Source organism: Panthera onca, chromosome C2 (genome assembly GCF_046562875.1).
Source record: "Panthera onca isolate mPanOnc1 chromosome C2, mPanOnc1 haplotype 2, whole genome shotgun sequence".
Taxonomy (NCBI): Eukaryota; Metazoa; Chordata; class Mammalia; order Carnivora; family Felidae; genus Panthera; species Panthera onca.
Window position 1 is genome coordinate 153331234 of NC_138347.1, and position 24342 is coordinate 153355575.

Here is a 24342-nt window from a genome sequence, read left to right on the forward strand (position 1 = left end):
TACTTGGCTACTGATTCAAATAAACCAACTGTTTACCACCATCACCACAAGAAAACATTTGTGAAGCTACAGGTAAGTTTCACTGTGACTAGTTATTTGAACATACTAAGGAATCGCTGTGAAAGTTTTTGGTGTGATACTAGCACTATGCTTATTGGTTTCATTTTATCTTATTTTTTAATGTGTATTTATTTTTGAGAGAGAGAGAGAGAGAGAGAGAGAGAGAGCATGAGTAGGGGAGGGGCAGAGAGAGAGGGAGACACAGAATCCAAAGCAGGCTCCAGGCTCTGAGCTGTCAGCACAGAGCCCGACGCGGGGCTCGAACTCACAAACCGTGATATCATGACCTGAGCCAAAGTCAGATGCTTATCCGACTGAGCCACCCAGGTGCCCCTAGTACTACAGGTATTGTTAAGGAATCCTTTGTATAGATGTATACTGAAATTGTTTATATCAAATAAGATATGATATTTAGGACTGACTTTAAAATAATCCAATAGAGCAAGGTTAGGAAAGGTTGGGGGTACAGATGAATCAAGATTAGATATGTCTTAATAATTGTTGAGGGTGACGTGTACATGTGTGTTCATTATATACCACACTTATTACTTTTCTATACGTCTAAAAAATAAAAAAATTAAGACAATAAAGACACCAGCTAGTAAATATCTTTACAATACATATATACATATACACACACACATACATATATGTATACATGTATATGTAGTATACAAAACAAGGATTAATATTCAGAATTGTTTTAAAACTGCAAATCAAAGGAAAAGGAGAGATAACCTAATCTTAGAAAACAAAAAAGGAATGGCTGGGACTTCGCAAAAGAAGAAATACAGCTAAAATGAATGAATAAAAAAATGAACAATCATATAAGATGTTCAACATGATTACTAGTAAGAGAGAGGTAATTAAAATCACAAGTCATAGCTTAGCATTAAGGGCCATAGCCAAGCATTAAGGGCCTTTAATAAAGTTAGCACCGCTGAATTAATTTAGCACCAGCATTAAGGGGCTGGAGTGACAAGACCTCACACACATTGCTGGTGGGAATGAAAACTAGTACAAAAAACATAGAAAACAATCTCCTATATTATCTTCAAATTGCATCTAGTTTGCCAATCTAGGATAGGATGTGCGTGAAAGCATTCACACCCTATGACTCAGCAAGCCCGGTCGTAGTTGTACAGAGAAAGTCTCTCATGTGAGTACGAGGAAGACGTGTACAAGAACGTACAAAACTGATCAATCGAATTGAGCGAACAAGAGCCACACACAACACAGACGTATCTCAAAACTTGCATTATGCAAAAGAAACAAATACAACCTTACAGTATGATTCTATTACATAAAGTTTCAAAACAAGCAAAATCTAAACAAAATATTGTTTAGAAATATATACATAGGTGGTACACAACGAAGAACAACAATGGTTAACATAGAGTCGGGAAAAAGTCAGGGTGAGGGGAGGAATAAAGATATTATTGCAGAGGCTTACATAAAGGTTTCTGAAGAACCGGTCAGTGATCTTTTATTTCTTCCTGTATGATGGGTGCTTATTCTGTTGTTACTCTTTAGAAAGACCCAGCATGGTCACCTGGGGGGCTCAGTCAGTCAAGCGTCTGACTTCAGCTCAAGTCACCATCTCACGGTCTGTCGGTTCGAGCCCACAGCGTCGGGCTCTATGCCGACCGCTCGGAGCCTGGAGCCTGCTTCAGATTCTGTGTCTCCCTCGGTCTCTGCCCCTCCCCTGCTCATGTTCTCTCTCTCTCTCTCTCTCTCTCTCTCTCTCTCTCTCAAAAATAAACATTAAAAAAAAACCAAAAAGGCAGCATGGTGAGGAGATTAATGTGCTTACTGAACCAGACTGATTGGGTTGGTGAGGGGATTAAACGAGCTGAGATACGACACAGCGCCTCACACTTAGCGACACTCAGGTGTTCCCCGCCTTTCGAAAATTCACATCACGCCGCTTCTCTTCCACAAAAGGCCTGCATCAGTACGTGCCTCTGCTAACCGCAAGAAATCTAAAGAGGCTTTTTGCTTTCACGAAGAAAGGCGAAGTGGAAATGGTGCTCGGCATCCATCTGGCAGTGGGCCATCAGAGACGCGGCACAGACCGCTGCGGCCAGAGCGGCCCCACCTCACCCCTTCCCCAGCAACCACACTCAGTATCCGGCCGCCGTCGCTTCGCACGGTGCCTGTGAGCATCGGTGTCTTATCTCGATTGGTTTTGTGCGTCTGTTAGCAAGACATGTCTAAGGTAGCAGACAGGCCTAAGAGAGGAGACTTTCGGGTCTGGGGATGCTAAAAATTTTTCCACGTAAATTAATGGTAATTGCTTCTCTGTTTTACACCATTTCAGCTAATGAAAGGTATGACAGGAACGCTCTGCTCTCGGAGGAGGGAAGGGGCGCGTACAGGTGTTAGTTATTAAATAAACTGGACATGTGTGTTCATTTCACAATTTAAAACTGAGAACAAAAGAAAATGATAAAAATCTGAAGGTGAAACTAACAAAAAGAATCAGCAGTATTCTCTATGCACTGCTGAGCACGGATGCAGCAGTTACGCTGACGATCGCATCTGCTGACTTAGACACGGCAAACGATCCTTGTAGCAGGAGTCCTCTCTGCAATGAGCCACGGGCCACTTCCAAGGCGGTTTTCTCTTGTTTTTGAAGAGCATTTTGGAAAGAATCCAAAGCGAGGCCTTGCTTAATTTAATTAAAAATTGTATAATATCTTGTTATTTCATTGCATTAAGCAAGAGCTTTCAAAAACACAAAGGAAAGGTTTACATTTAGGCCCTAGTGCTTCCCCGAAGAAGCAGAAAGCTTTACAAAACATTTAGCAAAATAAAACCATTCTTAATGAAGTGAGGTGTAAAACTGAGAATGGAAAATTGTAATGAGATTATTCAAGGACCATGATTACCTCACGATCATGAGTTTACATAGTTGTATATAACCATGTAAACACTCAAGTTCATTCTTAAAACCCTTCGTAAGCAGTGTATTTATTTCAATCAAGAGAATATCATCCTTTCCTACCTTGAATATAAGAATTTTTATGAAATTATTTTCTCCCTAAATCCAAGCTTAAAGTAGATAATTTTGGCATCATTATAATAGTAAAAAACGGAAGCATCTAAAAGATATAACTGTGTCTGTATGAGTATATACAGTAGATCATACAAATGTTTGCATACATACAGAAGAGTCTGGAAAAATATACATAAATTGCCACTAGGTCGGTTCCATCCGGATAGTGTGGAACAAGTGCAGTCCCACTTACACACTGCGGCAGTTTGATTTTTTTTACAACGGATACGCATTATTTTGTTTTAGATTACTAGCACGCTTTCCTTAAAACTAGCTGTTATCGGTGAATTACAAAGGTAAAATATATTCGTGGTAAAGAACAGACGCGCAAAGACAAAAACAAAAATCATCCCTAAGTGCACCAATAGGAGATAACCATGGATCACATAAGAGACCATTCATACCTTTGTAAGGTGTCCCCACAGTTGTGGCATATACATTCTTTTCGTATTTCTTCAAACGGTCTTCTAAATTGTGAATCTAAAAGTAACAAATACTCAAATTGTATCATAAGATTCACACAGAAACCATATGTAAAAAAAAGGGCTTCTCTAGGCACTAGGTTCTTTCATACTTAAGACAGAACACAGGCAAATACGATTAATGCAAATGGTTTCTTAGATATGGCACCAAAAGCCGTATCTACAACAAACAAAAGAGAAACAGATCTACAACATATCTACAACATACCACATAGAGAAACATATCTACAACAACAAAAGGGAAAATATACAAAATGACCTTTATCAAAAGTAAAACTTTTGTGCCTCAAAGGATATTATCAAGAAACTCAAAAGAGAACCCACAAAATGGAGAAAACACTTGCAAATCACATACTCGATGAGGGACTTGTATCTAGCATACAAGTGTGAAGCGTACAACTAAACACGAAACCAAATAACCCAACTAAAAAATGAGCAAAGGACTTGAACAGACATTGTTCCAAATAAGACATGCAAATGGCCAACAAGCAGATAATAAGATGCTCAACATCATCAGTCATTAGGAAAATGCAAATGAAAACCGTAATGAGAAACCACCTCGTACCAACTACCATGGCTATATCCAAAAAACTTGTTGGTGAGGATGTGGAAAAACTGGAATCCTTATAACTTTGTTGGAGTGAACATAAAATGGTGCCACCACGTAAAATAGTTGGGCGGTTCATCAAAAAGGGAAACATATAATTACCACATGATCTAGCAATTCCACTCCTGGGTGTACATACCCCAAAAAACTGGAAATAGGTACTCAAACCAAAACTTGTACATAATGTTCCTGATGGCACTATTCGTAATAGCCAGAAGGTAGAAACACCCCAAATATTCATAAACTGATGAACGGATAAACAAAGTACGGTATATCCATATAATGAAATAGTACTCAGCCATAAAAAAGTATCAAGTACTGATACATGCCACAATGATGAATCTTAGAAACATCATGCTGAGCAAAAGAAGCCACATAAGAAAGCTAGGTTTTGGGGCGCCTGGGTGGCTCGGTCGGTTAAGCGTCTGAGTTTGGCTCAGGTCATGATCTCGCGGTCTGTGAGTTCGAGCCCCGCGTCGGGCTCTGTGCTGACAGCTTAGAGCCTGGAGCCTGTTTCAGATTCTGTGTCTCCCTCTCTCTCTGCCCCTCCCCTGTCATGCTCTGTCTCTCTCTGTCTCAAAAATAAATAAATGTTGGGGCGCCTGGGTGGCTCGGTCGGTTAAGCGTCCGAGTTTGGCTCAGGTCATGATCTCGCGGTCTGTGAGTTCGAGCCCCGCGTCGGGCTCTGGGCTGACGGCTCAGAGCCTGGAGCCTGCTTCCGATTCTGTGTCTCCCTCTCTCTCTGCCCCTCCCCCGTTCATGCTCTGTCTCTCTCTGTCTCAAAAATAAAATAAACGTTAAAAAAAAAATTTTTTTTTAAATAATAAATAAATAAATAAATGTTAAAAAAAATTTAAAAAAAAGAAAGCTAGGTTTTATATGATTATATTTACAAAAGATACTCCTAACAGGCAAATTCACAGACACAGGAGTAGATCAGCGGTTGCCAAAAGGTAACAAGGAATGACTGCTTAATGGGTTAGGAGGTTTTCTGATGGGGTGATGAAGAATTCTGGAACTAGATAATGGTGATTGTTTCACAACACTGTGAATGAACTAAATGTCAACGAACTATGCACTTTGGTTAAGATGGTCAATGTTACGTTATGTGTATTCTGCCACCATAAAAATAACTAATACAAAAATTGCCATGCTAGCAGTTGAAAAATTTGAGGATGCTAAAAGAAGGGAATTTTCAGGCAGCAATCTGGAGAATAGATGAGAAAAGATAAACCACTGGGAAGTAGGAAAAAATTAAGTAGCATTGGGACTTAGCGTCCATAATTTTTTTTAAAAACATTGTGAAAATTTTCTATCCTACTCAGCCACAGACAATATAGTACAATTAATGCCTATATGCCCACCCATTACCTAAGTTCAACGATTATCAAGATCTTTGTATGTATGACTTTTTAAGAAAACTGGGAAATCCCCAGAGATGTAGCCTTCAAACAGCCTGCTGACTTGTGCCATTCTCTCTCCGGAGTTCGGAAAGAAAGACTACTAAAGATGATGCACCACAGACACACGTACACTGGGACTCTTATGCTTGGGCATCCTTTTAGGCACATATACATAATCCTTTTGAAATCTAATAATTGGACAATATATGGACAAAACTTATTCAAGGAAGACAATTTAGCCACTAGGAAAAAGTAGTCAAAATTGATGTCAAATATATTTTTCCCTCTGATAAAAACGAGAAAATTCCTTTTTTAATTTTTTTTAATGTTGATTTATTTTTGAGACAGAGAGAGAGAGAGAGAGAGAGAGCGAGCAGGGGAGGGGCACACAGAGAAAGAGGGAGACACAGAATGCAAAGAGGCTCCAGGCTCTGAGCTGTCAGCACAGAGCCTGATGCGGGGCTTGAACTCACAAACTGTGAGATCATGACCTGAGCCGAAGTCAGATGTTTAACCGACTGGGCCACCCAGGTGCCCCAGAAAATTGCTTTTTTAAAAAACTTAAGTTATTACAAATTAAACAAAAATTCTTATCCAAGATGTTAAGCACTGGAAAGAGTAAGATGCAAATGTTCTTGTTTAAATACATGCGATCGATCACAAATTTAAGAGATATCCTCTAGCACATTCAGATTTGGGAATAAAATTTCCTGTGCAAGACAAAATTGCAAAGCCAACTATTAAATCAGTATGATATCAGGTCTTTTTAAAAAATTAGCTAAATGAGATCCAAGTACATACTAATGTAAATTTTAAGGCCGTCAGTTCAACACAGAAGGCACCAATTAAACCCGTACCTGTTCTCTGAACTCTTGCTCTTTCAACTTTGAATCACTGATGAGAGTAGTCTTCTGTGCTAGTTGAGTCTGAAAGAACAAAAGTCAGATCTGAAGCGCGTATGAATTTCATCACCGCCTGAATATACTACTATATTGCCTCGTAAAATTTTCCTTGCTAAAACCTTTATGTTTCAACTTAAAACACAAAATACTCCTGAATACAATACAATACACAATACAATACAATATACTGCCTTCAGTCAAATTCAGTGAAGAACTAGTCTTACCTGTAACTCCATAATTGTTACCTGAAAATGGAAAAGAAAAAAAATGAGTGGATACTACACTAAAATCTGTAGGAAACAATAAAATAGAATAATAGGAAATAACTAGAAAATAAAAACTTACTCTTTTGGAAGTGATAACATTTGAGATGAGACAACTTTAAATATTTGCTTTCAACCTCATCTATTTTGTTACACAAACTATTGTAGTGTGGATACACACCAACATAGGTAAACACAAAGAAAAAGTACTGGAAATTCGCTTCACCAAACTCCTAACAATGATTACTACTTGGCAAGGACAGGTGCCCACCAGAGAAGGCTCATTCTGTATACTTACGTATTATCTCTTTTATAACAAGAATATATTCATTTATTATTTCTATGATTCAAAAAAATTAAAAATATTAACATCTATTTAAAGCATATCGGCCCCTTAGGGAAACTTCTAAAGGACAATTTCTGGGAATCCACTCGAAGCTATAATCACAAACTACTCTTCATTGAACTCAACACTGATACATAACTCACTGTCTCCCAGAAGCATCAAAGATGCTCAAAAAGGATAAAAACTCATGAAGAATAAAACAAAACATTTTTTAGCGTAGAAATAATAATTAAGGATTTTTTTAATGTTTATGTAATTTTGAGAGAGAGAACAGGGGAGGGGAAGAGAGAGAGAGAGAGAGAGAGAGAGACTGAGGATCTGAAGTGGGTCCGCTCTGTCAGCAGAGAGTCCGACGCGGGACTCGAACTCAAAACCCGCGAGACCACGACCTGAGCCAAAGTCAGATGCTTAACCAACTGAGCCACCCAGCCGCCCCAATTTCTCTCCCCTTTCTTTTGACACAAGGTAAAGGACTCAGGAGACCTTCTGAATATTAATTTCATGTTTCAATACTGGAAGGCATCCCAGCACAGGTCGAAGTAACACTACACGCAATGACGCTTATTCTGATACTGAGGAAAAGAACATGTAGCGAAGTACATGCACTCTCCTCAGAGAATTAACGTTTAACAGCACCTGGTATATTCAAATCGTGCCCAGACGGCAAAAACCAAAAACAGGAAAACTAACTTGCAACTATCAAAGAAATACCTGCTGGGTGCTAACTGCTAAGATATGTGCACCAAGTAGCGCAGCACAGCAGAGCCCCTTATAAAGGCTTCTCCTCCCCATCTGGAAGAAGTGACCCAGGCAACGGGTTGTCTAGAAAACTGCTCCCTGGTAACCGACATTCTATGATGAATCCTCTACAGCTCCCGACGAGGAGGTCACGAACCTCATGGCCTCAGGCCGGTACCCTGTCTGGCGTCTCGAACTGGGGCCCACAAGCCCTGTCAGCGTGCATTTGCTGGGGTGCAGACCGGGAAGGGCAGCCTCACGGCAAACATGGCCCATCTTCACAGCATCGACTATACGGCTGGAATCCTAAAAACGCCCACTTATGTACTGCCAGGGAGCTCTGAATCCAGTCCCGTTTTCCAAAATAATCCCACTACATTTGCCTCTAGCCCATTAACCAAGGAGAAAAACAGAAATTGTTTTTCTTACTCATAAATAACCAAAAACAATTTATGTGACTACAAATAAGGATGTATTATAGAAGAGAATATAAAATCTATATGAATATTTAGCACAGAATATAAAAATTTAAAATTATCGTATTTTCAGTGTGCCTGGATGACTCAGCCAGTTGGGCGTCCGACTTCGGCTCAGGTCATGGTCTCATGCTCCTGAGAGTCCCCTCATCGGACTCTGTGCTGACACCTCAGAGCCTGGAGCCTGCTTCGGATTCTGTGTCTCTGGCTCCCTCTGCCCCTCCCCCACTCACGCTCTGTCTCTCAAAAATAAATAAAAACATTACAAACTTTTTTTTAATCATCCAATTTTCTATGGACGCTTTTTGCCTAAGCCCCTGGGCAATGAGGTTTACTTTCCGCTGTATTCTTTCTTTCTAAGGAAAAGACTAAGAAGCATTGCTGTAACAGAAATGTCCAGGGGTGCCTGGGTGGCTCAGTCGGCTGAGCATCCGACTTCGGCTCAGGTCATAATCTCGCGGTTCGTGAGTTCAAGCCCCACATCGGGCTCCGTGCTGACAGCTGGGAGCCTGGATCCTGCTTCGGATTCTGTGTCTCCCTCTCTCTCTGCCCCTTTCCTGCTCACACTCAATCTCTCTCTCTCTCTCTCTCTCTCTCTCTCTCTCTCAAAATAAATAAATAAATATTTTTTTAAAAATTAGAAAAAAAAAAAAAAAAAGAAAGAAAGAAAGAAATGTCCAGGCTCAGAATGCCTGGGGGGCTCAGTTGGTTGAGCATCTGACTCATTTTGGCTCAGGTCATGATCTCACAGTTCAGGAGATCGAGCCCCGTGTTAGGCTCTGCACTGACAGTGCAGAGATTCTCTCTCTCTCTGTCTCTCTGTCTCTGGCCCTCTCCCACTCGTGTGCACACACACACTCTCTAAATAAATAAATAAACGTTAAAAAAAAAAAAAAAGAAAGAAATGTCTAGGCTCTGAAGTCTGGCAGATGAGGTTTAAATTCCCAACACAACATTTATAGTGTGAGCTTGGACACTTTATTTAACCTCTATGAACCTCGGTTTCACTGCCTATAAAACACAGGCAAAAACCTCTCTCCTCAAGGTTTTGGGTAGGATTAAATGAGGTAGGTATGCAGGTTAGCAGGCAAGTCAAATGACAGAAATGACAGTGTCTTTAAGAAACAGCAGCAAAGACCAGTTGCCCTCACTTTGTCATTGCTAGGATTCTCCTCCTGATGCAGCCTTTGCTGGTATTTATTCTGTAGCTCCTCGAGTTGAGTCTGGAGGTCCATTACTTTAGCAGTCATTTCTTCTTCACGAGCCTTTAGGATAAAGACAAACAAACAAGTGTGAATTAACATATCAAAAAGAGCATCGCAGAGAGGCAACGCAGTATACGGAAAACCACCTCTGAAGGAGAAACAAACACCTAACCAGTTTGGAGGCACAAACCGCTGTTTCTATGGTCGGTCATGACTATGCTCTACACACCTTCTTTCACGTCCCACTTTAAGCACCACGCTCGCCATTCCTACGGTATCACTGTTCCCTCTCGCTCCCCCTGTCCCCACCCCATAAAGCCCACTGAGCAGTGTCTTTCCCCTGAAGCGACAACCAGCAGGTGTTCGCCAGGTGGTGACAGAACTCGGACACAGAGCCTGTGTGTCAGGACTCGGCCCTTTTCCACGTTAGGATTTGACTTCCAGAAAATACCCGTTCATATAAACGAGTAGAGGGGCGCCTCAGTGGCACAGTCGGTTAAGCGTCCAACTCTTGCTCTTGGCTCAGGTCACGATCTCATGGTTTTGGAGTTGGGAGTCGAGAGCTGGGCTCTGTGCTGACAGTGTGGAGCCTGCTTGGGATTCTCTCACTCTCTCTGCCCTGCCCTTCCCCTGCTCATGCTGTCTCCCTTTCTCTCTCTCTCTCAAAATAAATAAATAAACTTAATTATGATGCCATGGAGCCTGCTTCAGATTCTGTCTCTCCTCCTCTCTGCCCTCCACTTGTGCTTGCTCTCTCTCTCTCAAATAAATAAACTTAAAAAAAATTATAAACTAGTACTTTTAGGCACAGCAGTGCTCAACCAGCTAGTAACGTACTGATCACAAGAAGTTGCGGAGGCCTTCCCCAACCCTTTGGAAAAGCCGTGAAAATCAAGAAATGATTCTTTGTCCTGGTTCAGTACACCTGCACATCTATACATGTGCCTCCCAACAACACCAGTGGTTCTCTGGGCTAAAATGTTCAACTAAAGTCTATGTAAAAAAAAAAAAAAATATATATATATATAAGTTATTGTCCAGTGTATTAGTAGCCGTGTAATGTCTCCATTTGCCCCAAACTTAACAAAAAACAAAAACAAAAACAAACAAACAACAACAACAACGAAACAAAGCTGAAAAAGTATATGTGACTTATTGGTCCAAAAATCCTACTTAGAAAATGTGGTATTCAAATCATTCTCTCTTCTGCTTTGATTACCTTGTAAAGGCTATTGCCCATTCTAGATTTCTTCATTTGTCTTGATAACTGCCCTGACTTATCATACAGAGCAGTCCAGACCTCTTCTTGCTCTTATAAATCTTGCAATAACCTTTGTGCTGAAAGAACATTTGGAATTGGAATATTGATCAGATTTGAGTAATGAAGACAGGACAAGTGTTTGCTGAGTAAGAAGCTAAACAGGAAAAGCAGCAACGGGTATCTGATGTAACAGATGCTGACTGGACAGGACCATCATCCCCAAAAACAAACAAAAAGAAACAGGCCCCTGGCACAAAATAAGGCAACGAACCACGGGGACACTTGGAAAATTTACTTTTAAATGCCACTTGTCACGAAACAGACCAACCGAGAAAGACTGAACCCCTTCCGGCAACATAAGCAGGGCCATCTGGTAACCAGCCTCCTCAGACGTCTCCCCACTGAGGCTCGCTTGAACCTAGCCTCCACCCCTAAAACACCAGCAACCACAAACTCTTGTCAACGTTATTGCCCACGGTCTCAGTTTACTGTTTTTATTCTACCACGGCATATCCTGTGTGGACGTCTATGTCAATGTGGTTTAGGCACCTTTGAAAGGATCACCTCTACAGCTACTTATTCAGTTGGGCTCAGGTTTTAATACGACAATCAGCGGTGTCTGACATTTCCTGTGACAGTTGTGGGACACCAATCTACAGTAAACCCTCTAAGAATTAGGAAAAGAATCCCTTCTGTATTATTTTGTACTTTAAGAAACAGTTTTGTAACTTCCTTTATAAAAGTATCCTAGTCTCTTGGAGGAGGGAAAAAAAGGACTGTTTACTTCAAAGTAAAAACAATAAAGAAAACTCATTAAATTCAATGTTAACGCGCACCATGGAAATCACGTTTGAAAGTCTTGTTATTACACCAAAGCCAAATCACTAAAATGCAGCCCATGTCAAAAGGAAACTTCCTCCCAGTGGGATTGCTTGGAGTTGGAACTGGCTATTACTTAAGCTCACTTATGTGAGTTCTCCGTTCTTCCTTGAAGATGTCACCAGTCCCTCTTCCCAAACGAGTTCCTGCCTGCCGTGCCACGTGCCTCCTCTTTCGAATTCACCAAGTATCTGGTCTGTGCCAAGTACAGTGCTAGGTCCTCAAGACTAGAGATGATAAACAAAACCCCTCCCCACCAAATGCTTGTAATCTAGGAGAAAGGACAGATACATTAATATTTTCCTACACACATTATGTATGTATGAAAAAAGTTACATGTTATAAGTGAAGTGATGAATATAGGTGAGTACCAAAAGAACACAGATGCAATTAATTCTATTTAAGGCGTTCAAAAAAAAAAAACTGTAAGGGAAAACAGTATGATGCAAAAAAAAAAAATTCAAAAAGCAAACTTTTGGTAGAAAAGGGAAAAAATAACGTATTTCATTTTTGTTTCTGTTTACATAAGAAAACACTGGAATATTATTACAGAAACTAATCATTGACTTCTGGTTCAACATGGCGACATACGAAGGTTCTGAACTCACCTCCTCCCACAGACACACTTTGTCTCCAACTACATATGAAACAATTTCCTCTTCAAAAAAACAAAACAAGAAACAAAAGCCTGGCTGAGTGATGACCACACATCAGGCAAAGAGGGGAAAAAAAACACACTGAAGAGGGCAGGAGAGGCTAAGATACAACCTTGCTAAACCCCATCCCCAGTGTTACAACCAACAATTGGGAGGAAAACTCAAAACCCAGAACTTCTCCCTGAGGACTGAAGGGTTTGAAACCCACACTGGGCATCCCAACTTTTAAGACATATACTTCAGAGACAAGCCCCCAATACATCTAACTTTGAAAACCAACAGGGCTCACATCCTGAGACCCACAAACTGTAGTGATCTGAGTAACCATTCTTAAAGGGCTCACCAAGGTGCCTGGACTCACCCACCCGGGGCCCAGCTCACAGGTAGCCAACTGCACCCAGACTTCAAGTGAAGGGGACGCACTTGCTTACATTAAAGCATCTGCCTGAAGGGCAGACATCTGATTTAACACACACATCTAGGAGGCCACAGAACGCTCTCCAGGGACACAGACTGGCGGGTGCTATTTTTGCATGCTCCCTTTGACACGTTCCAGAGCACCAGTATCTCCCAGAAGGCAGCTTTTACGTGCATCTGGTGCCTGGATTTTTGCAGCTGCCAAGGTAGGGGACACCTCCTGATCACATTGCTCTGGAGGTCAGGGGAGCTTGTGTGCCTAGTCTCCCGAGACTGTCATAATCAATGTCACCCAGAAAGGAACCCCATCTGGGGTCCCAATTTTTACAGCTGCTGCCAGGGAACACTGCTACATTTCCTGGCTCTAGTGGACACTGGTCATGGATCCTGCATAAATGTACAGGAAAAAGGTCTTAGACAGCTACCACCCCAAGGGCAAAGCAAGAGGCAACAGACGCAGGAGTTCAGAGTTTCTGTGAAGGAGGCCTATTGGCTAATCACCATGACGGTGGCCTAAGGAGAAGGCTTCTGCTGAAACAAGCACGTGAGGGCAGAATGTCATCTTTTCCTTGGGCCATCTGCGAGCGCACCCTCTGCCATCCTCCAGAGCACCCGTCTCCTGGATGAGACGCGTCTGGTCCCCTGGTTTTTGCCACTACTGCCCACGGGACACGCCTTGATCACCAGGCCCTGGTGGCTGGGGCGGCTTGCGTTTCTGGACCCCGTGGGACTATGGCAACTGGAGAGCCGGTTCTTCGCAGACTGCCACCCTCGGGGCGCTGCGCAGAGAGCGGACTGAAATACACCCTGAAATCTTACTGTGAAGGAGGCCTCTTTGCTTGTCCCGGAACCTTGGCCCGAAGGGCAGGCTTCAGGTTTGGCTCACATTTTGTGGCCAGTGGAGCTGCTCTCAAGGAACACAGGCTGTGCATGTCATTAGGGGGCTCTCCCTGCCTCTGCCGTGCTCCAGCTTACCAGTATCACCCAGAAAAGAGCTTATAGATTCATTTGGAGCCCTGAGTTTTGGGACTGCCACCCAGGGTACCTACCCAGATTGCCTACCTCTGGTGGCCAGCAGGACTCACACTTGCTTACAGTCCCACAGGACTGTGTACGTTTGCCTACGGTTAAAAGCTGATACCTGAGGGTCGGGCTTCCAGTCAGCATGAATCTAGGCGCTGAGATCCTCCCTTCTGAAATACTGACAGGTGGCCGCACTTCCTCAACTACTGGGAACCATTAAAAAATGTAACAGGCTGCTCAGACAAGCACAAAGGATTAAGAGAAAACCAACAACTCAGGCAGGGCTAAATAGTAAGATTCATCTCCTACATGAGGCCATTCCTTCAAGACTGAGAGAGGTGGTTGTTTCATCTACTGTATAATCACTTATAAAGCTAGTTTACAGTTAGAAGACAAAAACAGTAAAAATAATTATGGTTATAATAATGAATAAAGATAAAAAGAAGACGCAGAATGAGGGGCACCTGGATGGCTCAGTTGGTTAAGCGTCTGACTTCAGCTCAGGTCATGATCTCATGGTTTGTGAGTTCAAGTCCCACATGGGGCTTGCTGCTGTCAGTGCAGAGCCTGCTTCAGATCCCCTGTCTCTCTCTCTCTCTCTCTCTCTCTCTGCCCCTCCCCTGCTTGTGCTCTCTCTCTCTCTCAAAAGTAAATAAACATTATTAAAAAAATGTAGAATGTAACATCGAAAACAAAAATGTCATGGAGTGATTATAACACTGGGCTTTACAACAGAATCAAGCTTACATTATCGACTTAAAATACTGTTATAAGTTGTTTTATGTAAGCCTCATGGTAATCACGAAGCAAAAACTATAATAAATACACAAAAGAGAAATATAAACATACGGCCAAAGAAAGTCATCAAACCATAAAGAAAGAGAACAGGAAAATCAGCATGGAACAGAGAAGAACTACAAAAACAGCCAGAAAACGATGAACAAAATGGCAAAAAGCATATACTTACCAAGAATTACTTTAAATGTAAATGGACTAAATTTTCCAATCAGAAGACTCAGGATGCCTAAATACATTAAAAACAAGACCCATCCGGGGCATCTGGGTGGCTCAGTCGGTTAAGTGACCAACTTCAGCTCAGGTCATGATCTCACGGTTTGTGAGTTCGAGCCCCACAACAGGCTCTGTGCTGACAGCTCAGAGTCTGGAGCCTGCTTCGGATTCTGTGTCTCCCTCTCTCTCTCTGCCCCTCCCCTGCTCATGCTCTCTCTCAAAAATAAACATTTAAAAAAAATTTTTTAAACAAGACCCATCTATATGCTGCCCGCAAGAGACTCGCTTTATTTTTTTTAGTTAATTTGTTTTTGAGAGAGAGAGACCAAGTGGGATGGGGGAAGAGAGAGAGAGAGAGAGAGAGAGAGAGAGAGAGAGAGAATCTCAAGCAGACTCTGCACTGTCAGCACAGAGCCCAACGCAGGGCTTGAACTCACTAACTATGAGATCGTGACCTGAGCTGAAATCCAGTCAGACGCTTAACCAACTGAGCTACCCAGGCACCCCTAGAGATTCACTTTAGATGTAAGGATACATACACACACCAAAAGTAAAAGGATGAGAAAAGGTATTCCATGCAAATGTAAACAACAAAAAGCCAGGAGAGAATATCAGACAAAATAAGACTTTAAAACAAAGACTGTAAAATCAGAGACAAAGGAGGGTATCACCTAGTGATAAAGGGGTCAGCTCAACAAAAAAGACAAAACTTTTACAAATATTTATGCACCCAACATATGCACACCTAAATATATAAAGCAAATGCTAACAGACCTAAAGGGAGTAATAGACAGTAATACAATAATAGTGGGGGACTGTAAACCCCACTTACATCAATGGATAGATCATCCAGGCATAGATAGATAATCAATAAGGAAATAATGGCCTTAAGTGACATATTACACCAAACGAACTTAATAGAAATATACAGAATACTCCAATCCAAAAGCAAGAGAATACACATTTTTCTCAAGTGCACATGGAACATTTTCCAAGATAGGTCATATGTTAGGCCACAAAACAAGTCTTAATAAAGTTAGAGGATTGAACTCTATCAAGCATCTTTTCCAACCACAACAGTATGAAACTAGAAATTAATTACACAAAGAAAACTAGAAGGCATAGCCCAGGGAATATAGTCCATAATACTGAAATAGCATTGTATGTTGATAGATGGTAGTTATACTTATGGTGAGTGTAGCATAACATATAGAGAAGCTGAATCTCTATGTTGTACGCCTGAAACTAATGTAACATTATGTGTCAACTGTACGCAAATAAAAATTTTTTAAAAACACACACACAAAGAAAACTGGAAAATTCACAAATATGTAGAGAATAACCACATGCTACTAAACAACCAATGGGTCAAAGTAGAAATCAAAAGAAAAAAAAATCTTGAGACAAAAATGGAAATAGAACACACTAAAATTTACAGGATGGCAGCAAAAGCAGTCCCGAGGGTGTCCATAGTGATAAATACCTACTTCAAGACACATGAAAATTCTCAAATAAACAACCTAACTTTACGCACACCTCAAGGAACTAGAAAAAGACTGAATGAAGCCCAAAGTTAGCAGAAGAAAGGAAATAACACATTGGCGCAGAAATAAATGATCTCAACACTAAAAACACAATAGAAAATTGATCAATGAAACTAAGAGCCGGTTTCTCTAAAAAGATATACAAAATTGACGAAACTTTATCTAGACTCTCCAGGAAAAAAAAAAAAGAAAGAAAAATCAAACAAATGAAATCAGAAATCAAAGAGAAGTTACAACTGATATCACAGAAATACAAGAATCGTAAGACACTACAATGAAAAATTCCAAGTTAACAAATTGGACAGCCTAGCAGAAACGGATAAATTCCTAGAAACATATAACCTACCAACACTAAGTCATGATGAAGTAGAAAAATCTGAACAGACCAATTACTGGTAATGAGATTGAATCAGTCATCAAAAACCTCCCAATAAACAAAAGTCCAGGACCAGAAGACTTCACAGGTGAAATGTACTGAACATCCAAAGAAGAATTAATACTAATTATTATTTCTTAAACCTCTTCCAGAAAAACAGAAGAAGGAACTTTTCCAAACTCATTTTAAGAGGCCAGCATTACCCTGATACCAAAGCCAGACAAAGACACCATACACTTACACAAAAATTATAGGCCAGTACCCGAATGAGCATAAATGGAAAAATCCTCAACAAAATATGATTAGCAAACCAAATTCAACAATACATTTAAAGGATCATATACCACGATCAAGTGGGATTTATTCCAGGGATGCAAGGATGCCTCAACATCTGCAAATCAATCAATGTGATACACATGAACAAAATGAAGGATAGAAATCATATATGGTTATCTCAAGAGATGACAAAAAAGCACTCGACAAAATTCAACAACCATTTGTAATAAAAACTCTCAACAAAGTGGGTACAGAAGGAATGTACCTCAACATAATAAAGGCCAAACATGACAAGTCCATAGCTAACATCATACTTAATGGTGAAATGCGGAAAGCTTTTCCTCTAAGATCAGGAACAAGACAAGGATGCCCACTCTCAGTACTTTTATTCAACACAGTATTGAAAGTCCTAGCCAGGGAAATTAGGCAAGAAAAACAAGTAAAAGGCACCCAAACTGGAAAGGAGGAAAGGAAGACGTAAAACTGTCACCATTTGCAGGTTACCTATTACACACAGAAAATCCTAAAGACCCCACCAAAAACCTGTTAGAACCAAAAAATAATTCATTTTATATAATATATAATATTATATATAATATAATATAATATTTCATTTTATAAGATTTCTTGGCTCTGTCCTCGTCCGAAATATAATAATTCATTTTATATAATATATTCATTTATATAATAATTCATTTTATATCATAACCTAATTCAGGTTGTGGGGCAGAAAATCAATACACGAAAATCTGTTGCATTTCTGGATACTGATAAATAAACTACCAGAAAGAACATTAATAACACAATCCCACTTACAATTGCATCAAAAAGAATAAAACATGTAGGCACAAATCTAACCAAGGAAGTAGAAGACCTGTGCTCTGAAAACTAAGAGACACTGACGAAAGACACTGAAACATACATAAACAAAGGTAAAGAAATTCTGTGTTTACGGACTGGAAGAATTAATATTGTTAAATGTCCATACTACTCAAAGCAATCTACAAATTCAAGGTTATCTCTATTAAAATCCCAATGGCATTTTTCACAGAACTAGAACAAATAAATTTAAAATTTGTACGGAACCATAAAAGACCCCAAATAGCCAAAGCAATTGTGGGAAAGAAGAACGAAGCAGGCAACACCTTGTCCCCTCATTTCAAACTATATTGTAAAGCTATAGTAATTAAGACAGTATAGTACTGGCATAAAAACAGACACGGAGCTCAACGGACGAGGACAGAGCCAAGAAATAAACCTATGCATAGATGGTCAATTAATTTACAACAAAGGAGCCAAAAACATACAACAGAGGAAAGGCTAGTCTCTTCAATAAGTTGGGTCAGGCAAACTGGACAGCCACGTGCAAAAGACTGAAACTGGACTGCCATCTTATACCATACAAAAAATTAACTCAAAATGGATTAAAAACTTGAATGTAAGACCTAAAAACATAAAACTCCTAGAAGAGAACATAGGCAGTAAGCTCCTTGACACAGGTCTTGGTGACGATTTTTGAATCTGACACCAAAAGCAAAACAACAATCACCAAAGTAAACAGGTGGCACTACATCAAACTAAAAGAATTCTGGACAGCGAAGGAGACCGTCAAGAAAATGGAAAGGCAACCTACTAAATGAGAGAAAATATTTGATCTGATATGTTGATAAGGGCTAATATCTGATAAGGGGCTACTATACAAAATATATAAGGAATTCATATAACTCAACAGCAAAAAGAAAAAAAAATCCAATTAAAAAATGGGCAGAATACTCATTTTTTCCCAAAGATACGCAGATGGCCAACAGGTCCATGAGAAGATGCTTTCCATCATTAATCATCAGAAAAATGCACATCAAAACCAAAATGAAATATCCACTAACAGATGTTAGAATGACTATTATCTTAAAAACAAAAACACTAGAAATAACAAATGTTGGTGAGGATGTGGAGAAAAGGGAACCCGTGTGCACTGCTGGTGGGAATGTAAACTGGTGCAGCCACTATAGAAAATAATGTGGAGGCTCCTTGAAACATTAAAAATAGAACCACCATACAATCCAGCAATTCCACTTCTGGGTATTTATCCAAAGAAAGCAAAAACATAAGCTCAAAAAGATGTAAGTACCCCCATGTTCACTGCAGCATTATTTACAATAGCCAAGATACGGAAATAACGTAAGTGTCCATACAAAACTGAATGGATAAAGAAATTGTAATACACAAACACACACACACACGAATATCATTCAGCCATAAAAAAGAATGAAAACTTGCTATTTGTGACAACATGGATGGACTTGAGAACATTATGCCAAGTGAAAGAAGTCAAAGAAAGACAAATACCATAATGATCTTGCTCGTATGTGAAATCTAAAAATAAATAAGTAAAAATTTAAAACCAAACTCGTAGATACAGAGAACAGATTGGTGGCTGCCAGAGGTTGGGGGGGGGGGAGGGGGGAGGGTGGTGGTGATGACTGGGAAAAACGGATGAACTGTTTTTGTTTGGGTTTTTTTACTTAACTAAATTTAAAAAAGAAAAGAAAAGAACAGTGAGGTGTCTGGGTGGCTCAGTCAGTTAAGCATCCCACTCGTATTCAGTTCAGGTCATGATCTCACGGTTCGTGGGTTCCAGCCCCACGTCGGTCTCTGCACTGTCAGCGTAGAGCCCGCTTGGGATTCTCTCTCTCTGCCCTTCCTCCAGTTGCTCGCTCTCCCTCTCAAAAATAAATTTAAAAAATAAACTTAAAAAAATAAAGAAAAGAATGGTTACCTGTGGAGAGAGAAGGGGGCCAGATATATATAGAATACAGAGAACAGGCATACGCTTTCATTATAGACCATTTTCTCACTATACTTTTTTATGTTATTTGATCTTTAAACTGTGTGCAAAGATTGACTCAGATTTTTTTTTCTAAGTAAAAGTTAAATTTAAAGCTTATTTTTTTAAAGCCAAAATTTGACAGATGACAACAGCTGCACTAATTCGCAAAGCTTGAGAAAGTGGTCTTCAGGCACACAGAAAAGCATGCCCAAAGGTAAAATGTGGAGAAGAACAAGCCTACGTTGAGCTCGTCTATGACACAGGCAGAACCGGAGGAGGTATCACTGGGACAACGGGAAGCCATCGGAGGTACTTGGGAGGAGAAGTGGTATGATCACATCCTCATTCCAAAATAGGAAAGAACTCTGACAAGAAGAGATGAGTAGCTTAGAAAAAAGACCAGCAGCAAAGACACCAGTTGGGAAGTTAACCCAAAAGACCAGACCACATGAAAGATGGCGGCCAGACTGTGGAAAGCAGCGGGGTTAGAAACATGCAGTGCAGCTCAGTGGGAAGCCATGTCCTGAGAGTCCTACAGGTCAGGTACTGCGCTGCTAGTGCACATTTAAAGGGAGACACAGGACTTCTCTGCCTAGTAACTCAGGGAACATAAGTCGATCACACGCCCTAAAACGTGTGGTGATGCATATGTGTGAGGGGCTGAGAAGGACAGAGGTGTGAATCAAGGATGACAAAAGTTCCCAGCATCTTCAAACGCAGCAAAGAATAGTAAGAATGTCACCTAAGACAGCAAAGTCGGGAAAACGAAAATGTCTCTGTGCTCCACTTTGCTATCGACAAGTCACAAAACTGTTTTGATGACAAAAATACAGCATTCTACAAGGTCATCACTCGGACACATCAGCAATCTGATTAATAGTTTTTCAGAGGGTGAAAACACACCACTATGTAAGATACACAAATCCCAGGTAAAATTCTGGAAATTTTAAAATGGGAGAACGGTAGAGACTATGACTCAGAATTAAAGGAATATGGTATTTGGTAAGAATTGCCAGGATCTCTCTTAGTAGTATCTGTAACTTTTGAAAAGAAATTCTTCGAGACAGAGTGTGTACTAGGAGTGTTCGGATGGGGACCGCCTATTTATCGCAAAGTCAGCCGTGGACCCGGCAGCTGGAAAGTCTGAGGCCACGCTGCAGAATGCGGTAGCCACAAGCCGCCCACTGTGGCCACGAGCACTGGAAATGCAGCCCATCCAAACTGATACGGGCTGCAATATGTTTTTCTATTTGCAGCCCGCATCAGTTTGGATGGGCTGCATTTCCAGTGCTCGTGGCCACAGTTCTGGGGTAGCTTATATATGATAAATATAAATATAAATATAAATATAAATATAAATATAAATATAAATATAAATATAAAGTATAAATGTCTTCATAATTGACCACATATTTAAATAATAATATTTTGGATATAATGGGGTTAACATTTTACTATTAAAATTAAATTCACCTAGGAGCGCCTGGATGGCTCAGGTGGTTAAGTGTCCAACTTCGGCTCAGGTCAAGATCTCGTGGTTCGTGAGCTCGAGCCCTGCATCAGGCTCTGTGCTGACAGCTCAGAGCCTGGAGCGTGCTTCGGATTCTGTGTCTCCCTCTCTCTCTCTCTGCCCCTCTCCCGCGCCCACTTTATGTCTCTCTCAAAAATAAACAGTAAAAAAAAAATTTTTTTTAATTAAATTCACCTAATAAGTCAGAAGAAAGACAAATACTGTATGATTTCACTCATCTGTGGAATTAAAGGAACAAAACAAATGAGCAAAGGGGGAAAAAGAGAGAGAGAGAGACAAACCAAGAAACAGACTCTTAACTACAGAGAACTGATGGTCCCCAGAGGGGAAGGAGTGGGGAATGGGGGAAATAGGTGATGGGGGTTAAGGAGGGCACTTGTGATGAGCACAGGGTGTTGTATGGATGTGATGAATCACTATGTTGTACACCTGAAACTAATATCACACTGTATGTTGACTCACTGGAATTAAAATAAAAACTTAAAAAAAAATTAAGCTCACCTGTTTCTTCTTCCTAATGTGGACTCTAGAAAATGTTCAAACACATGTATGGCTCACATTTGTGGCCTGCGTTGTATTTCTAATGGACAGTGCCAGTGTGAGGCCCAGGAAGGGGTTTTGGAGAAGAGTCCAACTCCTTCACTCACCCTCCACTTCCTGCCTCCAAGCCTCCAAGCCTCCAAACCTAGAGGGCCACTGTTTTAATTTCCCTAATAAACAGCAGATTTTCAAGGAGGGACTTACTGTTACCTGCCTCCTGTTTCCTCACCCCTCTACCTACAGAGGTCTGTCGTGACCCTTGAAAGTCTTTCGTCTGCTACCCCATACATCCAGAGACAGAGAAGTGGTTCACAAGAGGGAACATTCTAGCTATGACACCGTTCGTCCCCTGCAAATGAAGCTCACTGACTTACTTATCCATGATAAATAACTACTGCCCTCCCCCAAATTCCTTTCTTAGAGAGAAGTCTTCACAAATACATGAAGCTAATGAAGGGTCAGTGCTCTCCCACTCATTCTGAAGCTTTAGGGAAATCATTTAACTGTGCTGAACTTGCTTTCCCTTCTGCAAAAAAAAAAAAAAAAAAAAAAAGAAGAAGAAAAAGAAAACGAAAAGAAAAAAAAAAGAAACTAAACTAGCTGTAATGTATCTTCCAATTCCAACATTCTCTAAGCATTCAAGAAACAATAGTGTTTTTTAAAGCTTTTCACATTTATACTGTATGGAAGTGTAAGAAAACGTGAAATTATTCAAACCTTTTCATCATGAGATCTAAAGTTCAAAAATTACACAAAGGTGGCATTTCTATGCATGTGCCTTTCCTGGAATTTCAGCCTTTTCAATTGCATTTAAAATAATTATTATTACACTCTGTTCCTGGCTCAGACTTCCCTTGCTGCCATAGTCAGCTGAGGCATGATTCTCTGATTTATGGATTCTTAAACACCAAACGGTTCCTGGCATATAGTGAAATAAGGCTTGGAGTAACTAAGGAATCTACATCCCAACAGAGCATGATTTACATTGTGTTACACTTGAAAAATTTCTGGAGTCCAAAATACTCACTGGCATTCACGGCTTATTTTGACACACAAAAATGGCCATGCCAATCCACCACAGGCAGAGTAAGTACACTCTACCAACCTTCCACTAAATATAAAAGATTTAGCTGATGCGTTCCATTCTTCCCCCATCTTTGTTCTCCCTTGAGAGCAATAAAAACTATGCAAATTGGTTTGGGATGGCCCTCCTGGGAAGATCCCAGCTGGGTGGCCACGCTCACGCACACACTAACTGTCCCATTACTGAGACTCGGCCCAAGCACAAGCTCTCGATTCTTAGCCTGCTTCTCTTACAACTCAGTCTGACTCCGAGAGAAAGAGGAGAAGAGAGCCCATCTCCCCCGTGGTAACTCACTGTTGCGTCCACACCTGCCAAGTGGACTGAGCTGCCAGGTTAGCAGAATCTGATCAGGGCACTACGATCCCGGCAGAAATCAGTCAGACTCCTTATAAATCTGCATAGAGTGCCAACATCAAATTTGGGTCATACTGAGCCTCGACACCAGACAAACAGGACATCTGACAGCCCAATCTTTAGCGCCCCCATGAAATCTATTATAGCTGAATTTCAAAAAAGAGAAAGAAAATCAAGTACATCAAGGATTTCTTCATATCTTTTGGCTGTTCTTTGTAAATCATCTTCCTTCTCTGCAATTTTTTTATATAACTGATTTGTCTCTTCTTGATGACTTTCCAAAAGTTCGGCTTCCACTTCCTGGGCTTTATCTAAGATACAAAAAATGGGCACACAAACAAGAAAACACATTAAGGAAGAATTAATATCTATCTCCCAATTTCAGTTCCCAATCAAATTTGCTAAAAACCAGTTGGTCACGTGTCCCCTCTCCCAGAGCAGAAACGTCTTTAGGAGGCAACTAAGTAGCTAATGTTTCAGGTCCTTTCACCGGCTCCTCCTCTCCTAAAGGCGAGCCGCTGCCAGGCAGCTCACGTTCCCGTTAGAGAACTTTCTTGGGTAGGAATCACTTTTTTTCTCCAGTTTAATTACTTCAGGCACTTAGCACAGTGTGAAAACAGTAAGTTTAAATTATAAATCGTCTCTGCTGATTCCGACTTGTTCTTTACGGACTCTAAAATAGGACTTACCAATGGTTTCTTTTATGGTCATTTCCAGCTCCTGTTCCTTTTGGGCCAGCTGCGTGTGGAACTCCCTCATCAGCTGTTTTAGCGTAGAACTGTGCTTCAACTCGAGATCTTCCTGCTCCTGTCTGCGTAACAAAAATATAAAGAGCTAACAGCTGTCAAACACAAAACAAGCTGTAAAGAGTCACCTAATCTTCAGGATGGTGCACATAACAAGATCTCACTAGTATAAAAACAGGTTTAAGGGCACACATGCATGTGTGTGTGTGTGTGTGTGTGCATGCACGCACGTCCAGAAACAGAAAACTCCTGGGAGGATACGTAAACTAGGATTATC

General features: G+C 40.6%; 1 protein-coding gene across 9 annotated transcripts in view; it reads right to left on the bottom strand.

Annotated features, from left to right (window-relative positions):
• GOLGA4 (golgin A4) overlaps positions 1-24342 on the bottom strand; it is a 125266-nt gene that overhangs the window by 19278 nt on the left and 81646 nt on the right. For 8 of the 9 annotated variants that reach the window (XM_078432522.2, XM_078432521.2, XM_078432517.2 and 5 more), the window contains 6 exons: positions 24009-24130; positions 23500-23630; positions 9487-9600; positions 6737-6757; positions 6468-6536; positions 3523-3598 (listed from right to left, as the gene is read on the bottom strand). In XM_078432522.2, the coding sequence (XP_078288648.2) occupies positions 3523-3598; positions 6468-6536; positions 6737-6757; positions 9487-9600; positions 23500-23630; positions 24009-24130 (533 nt within the window). Of the gene's footprint in view, positions 1-3522; positions 3599-6467; positions 6558-6736; positions 6758-9486; positions 9601-23499; positions 23631-24008; positions 24131-24342 lie in introns of those variants that run through there. The other variant, XM_078432523.2, reaches the window with a different exon arrangement.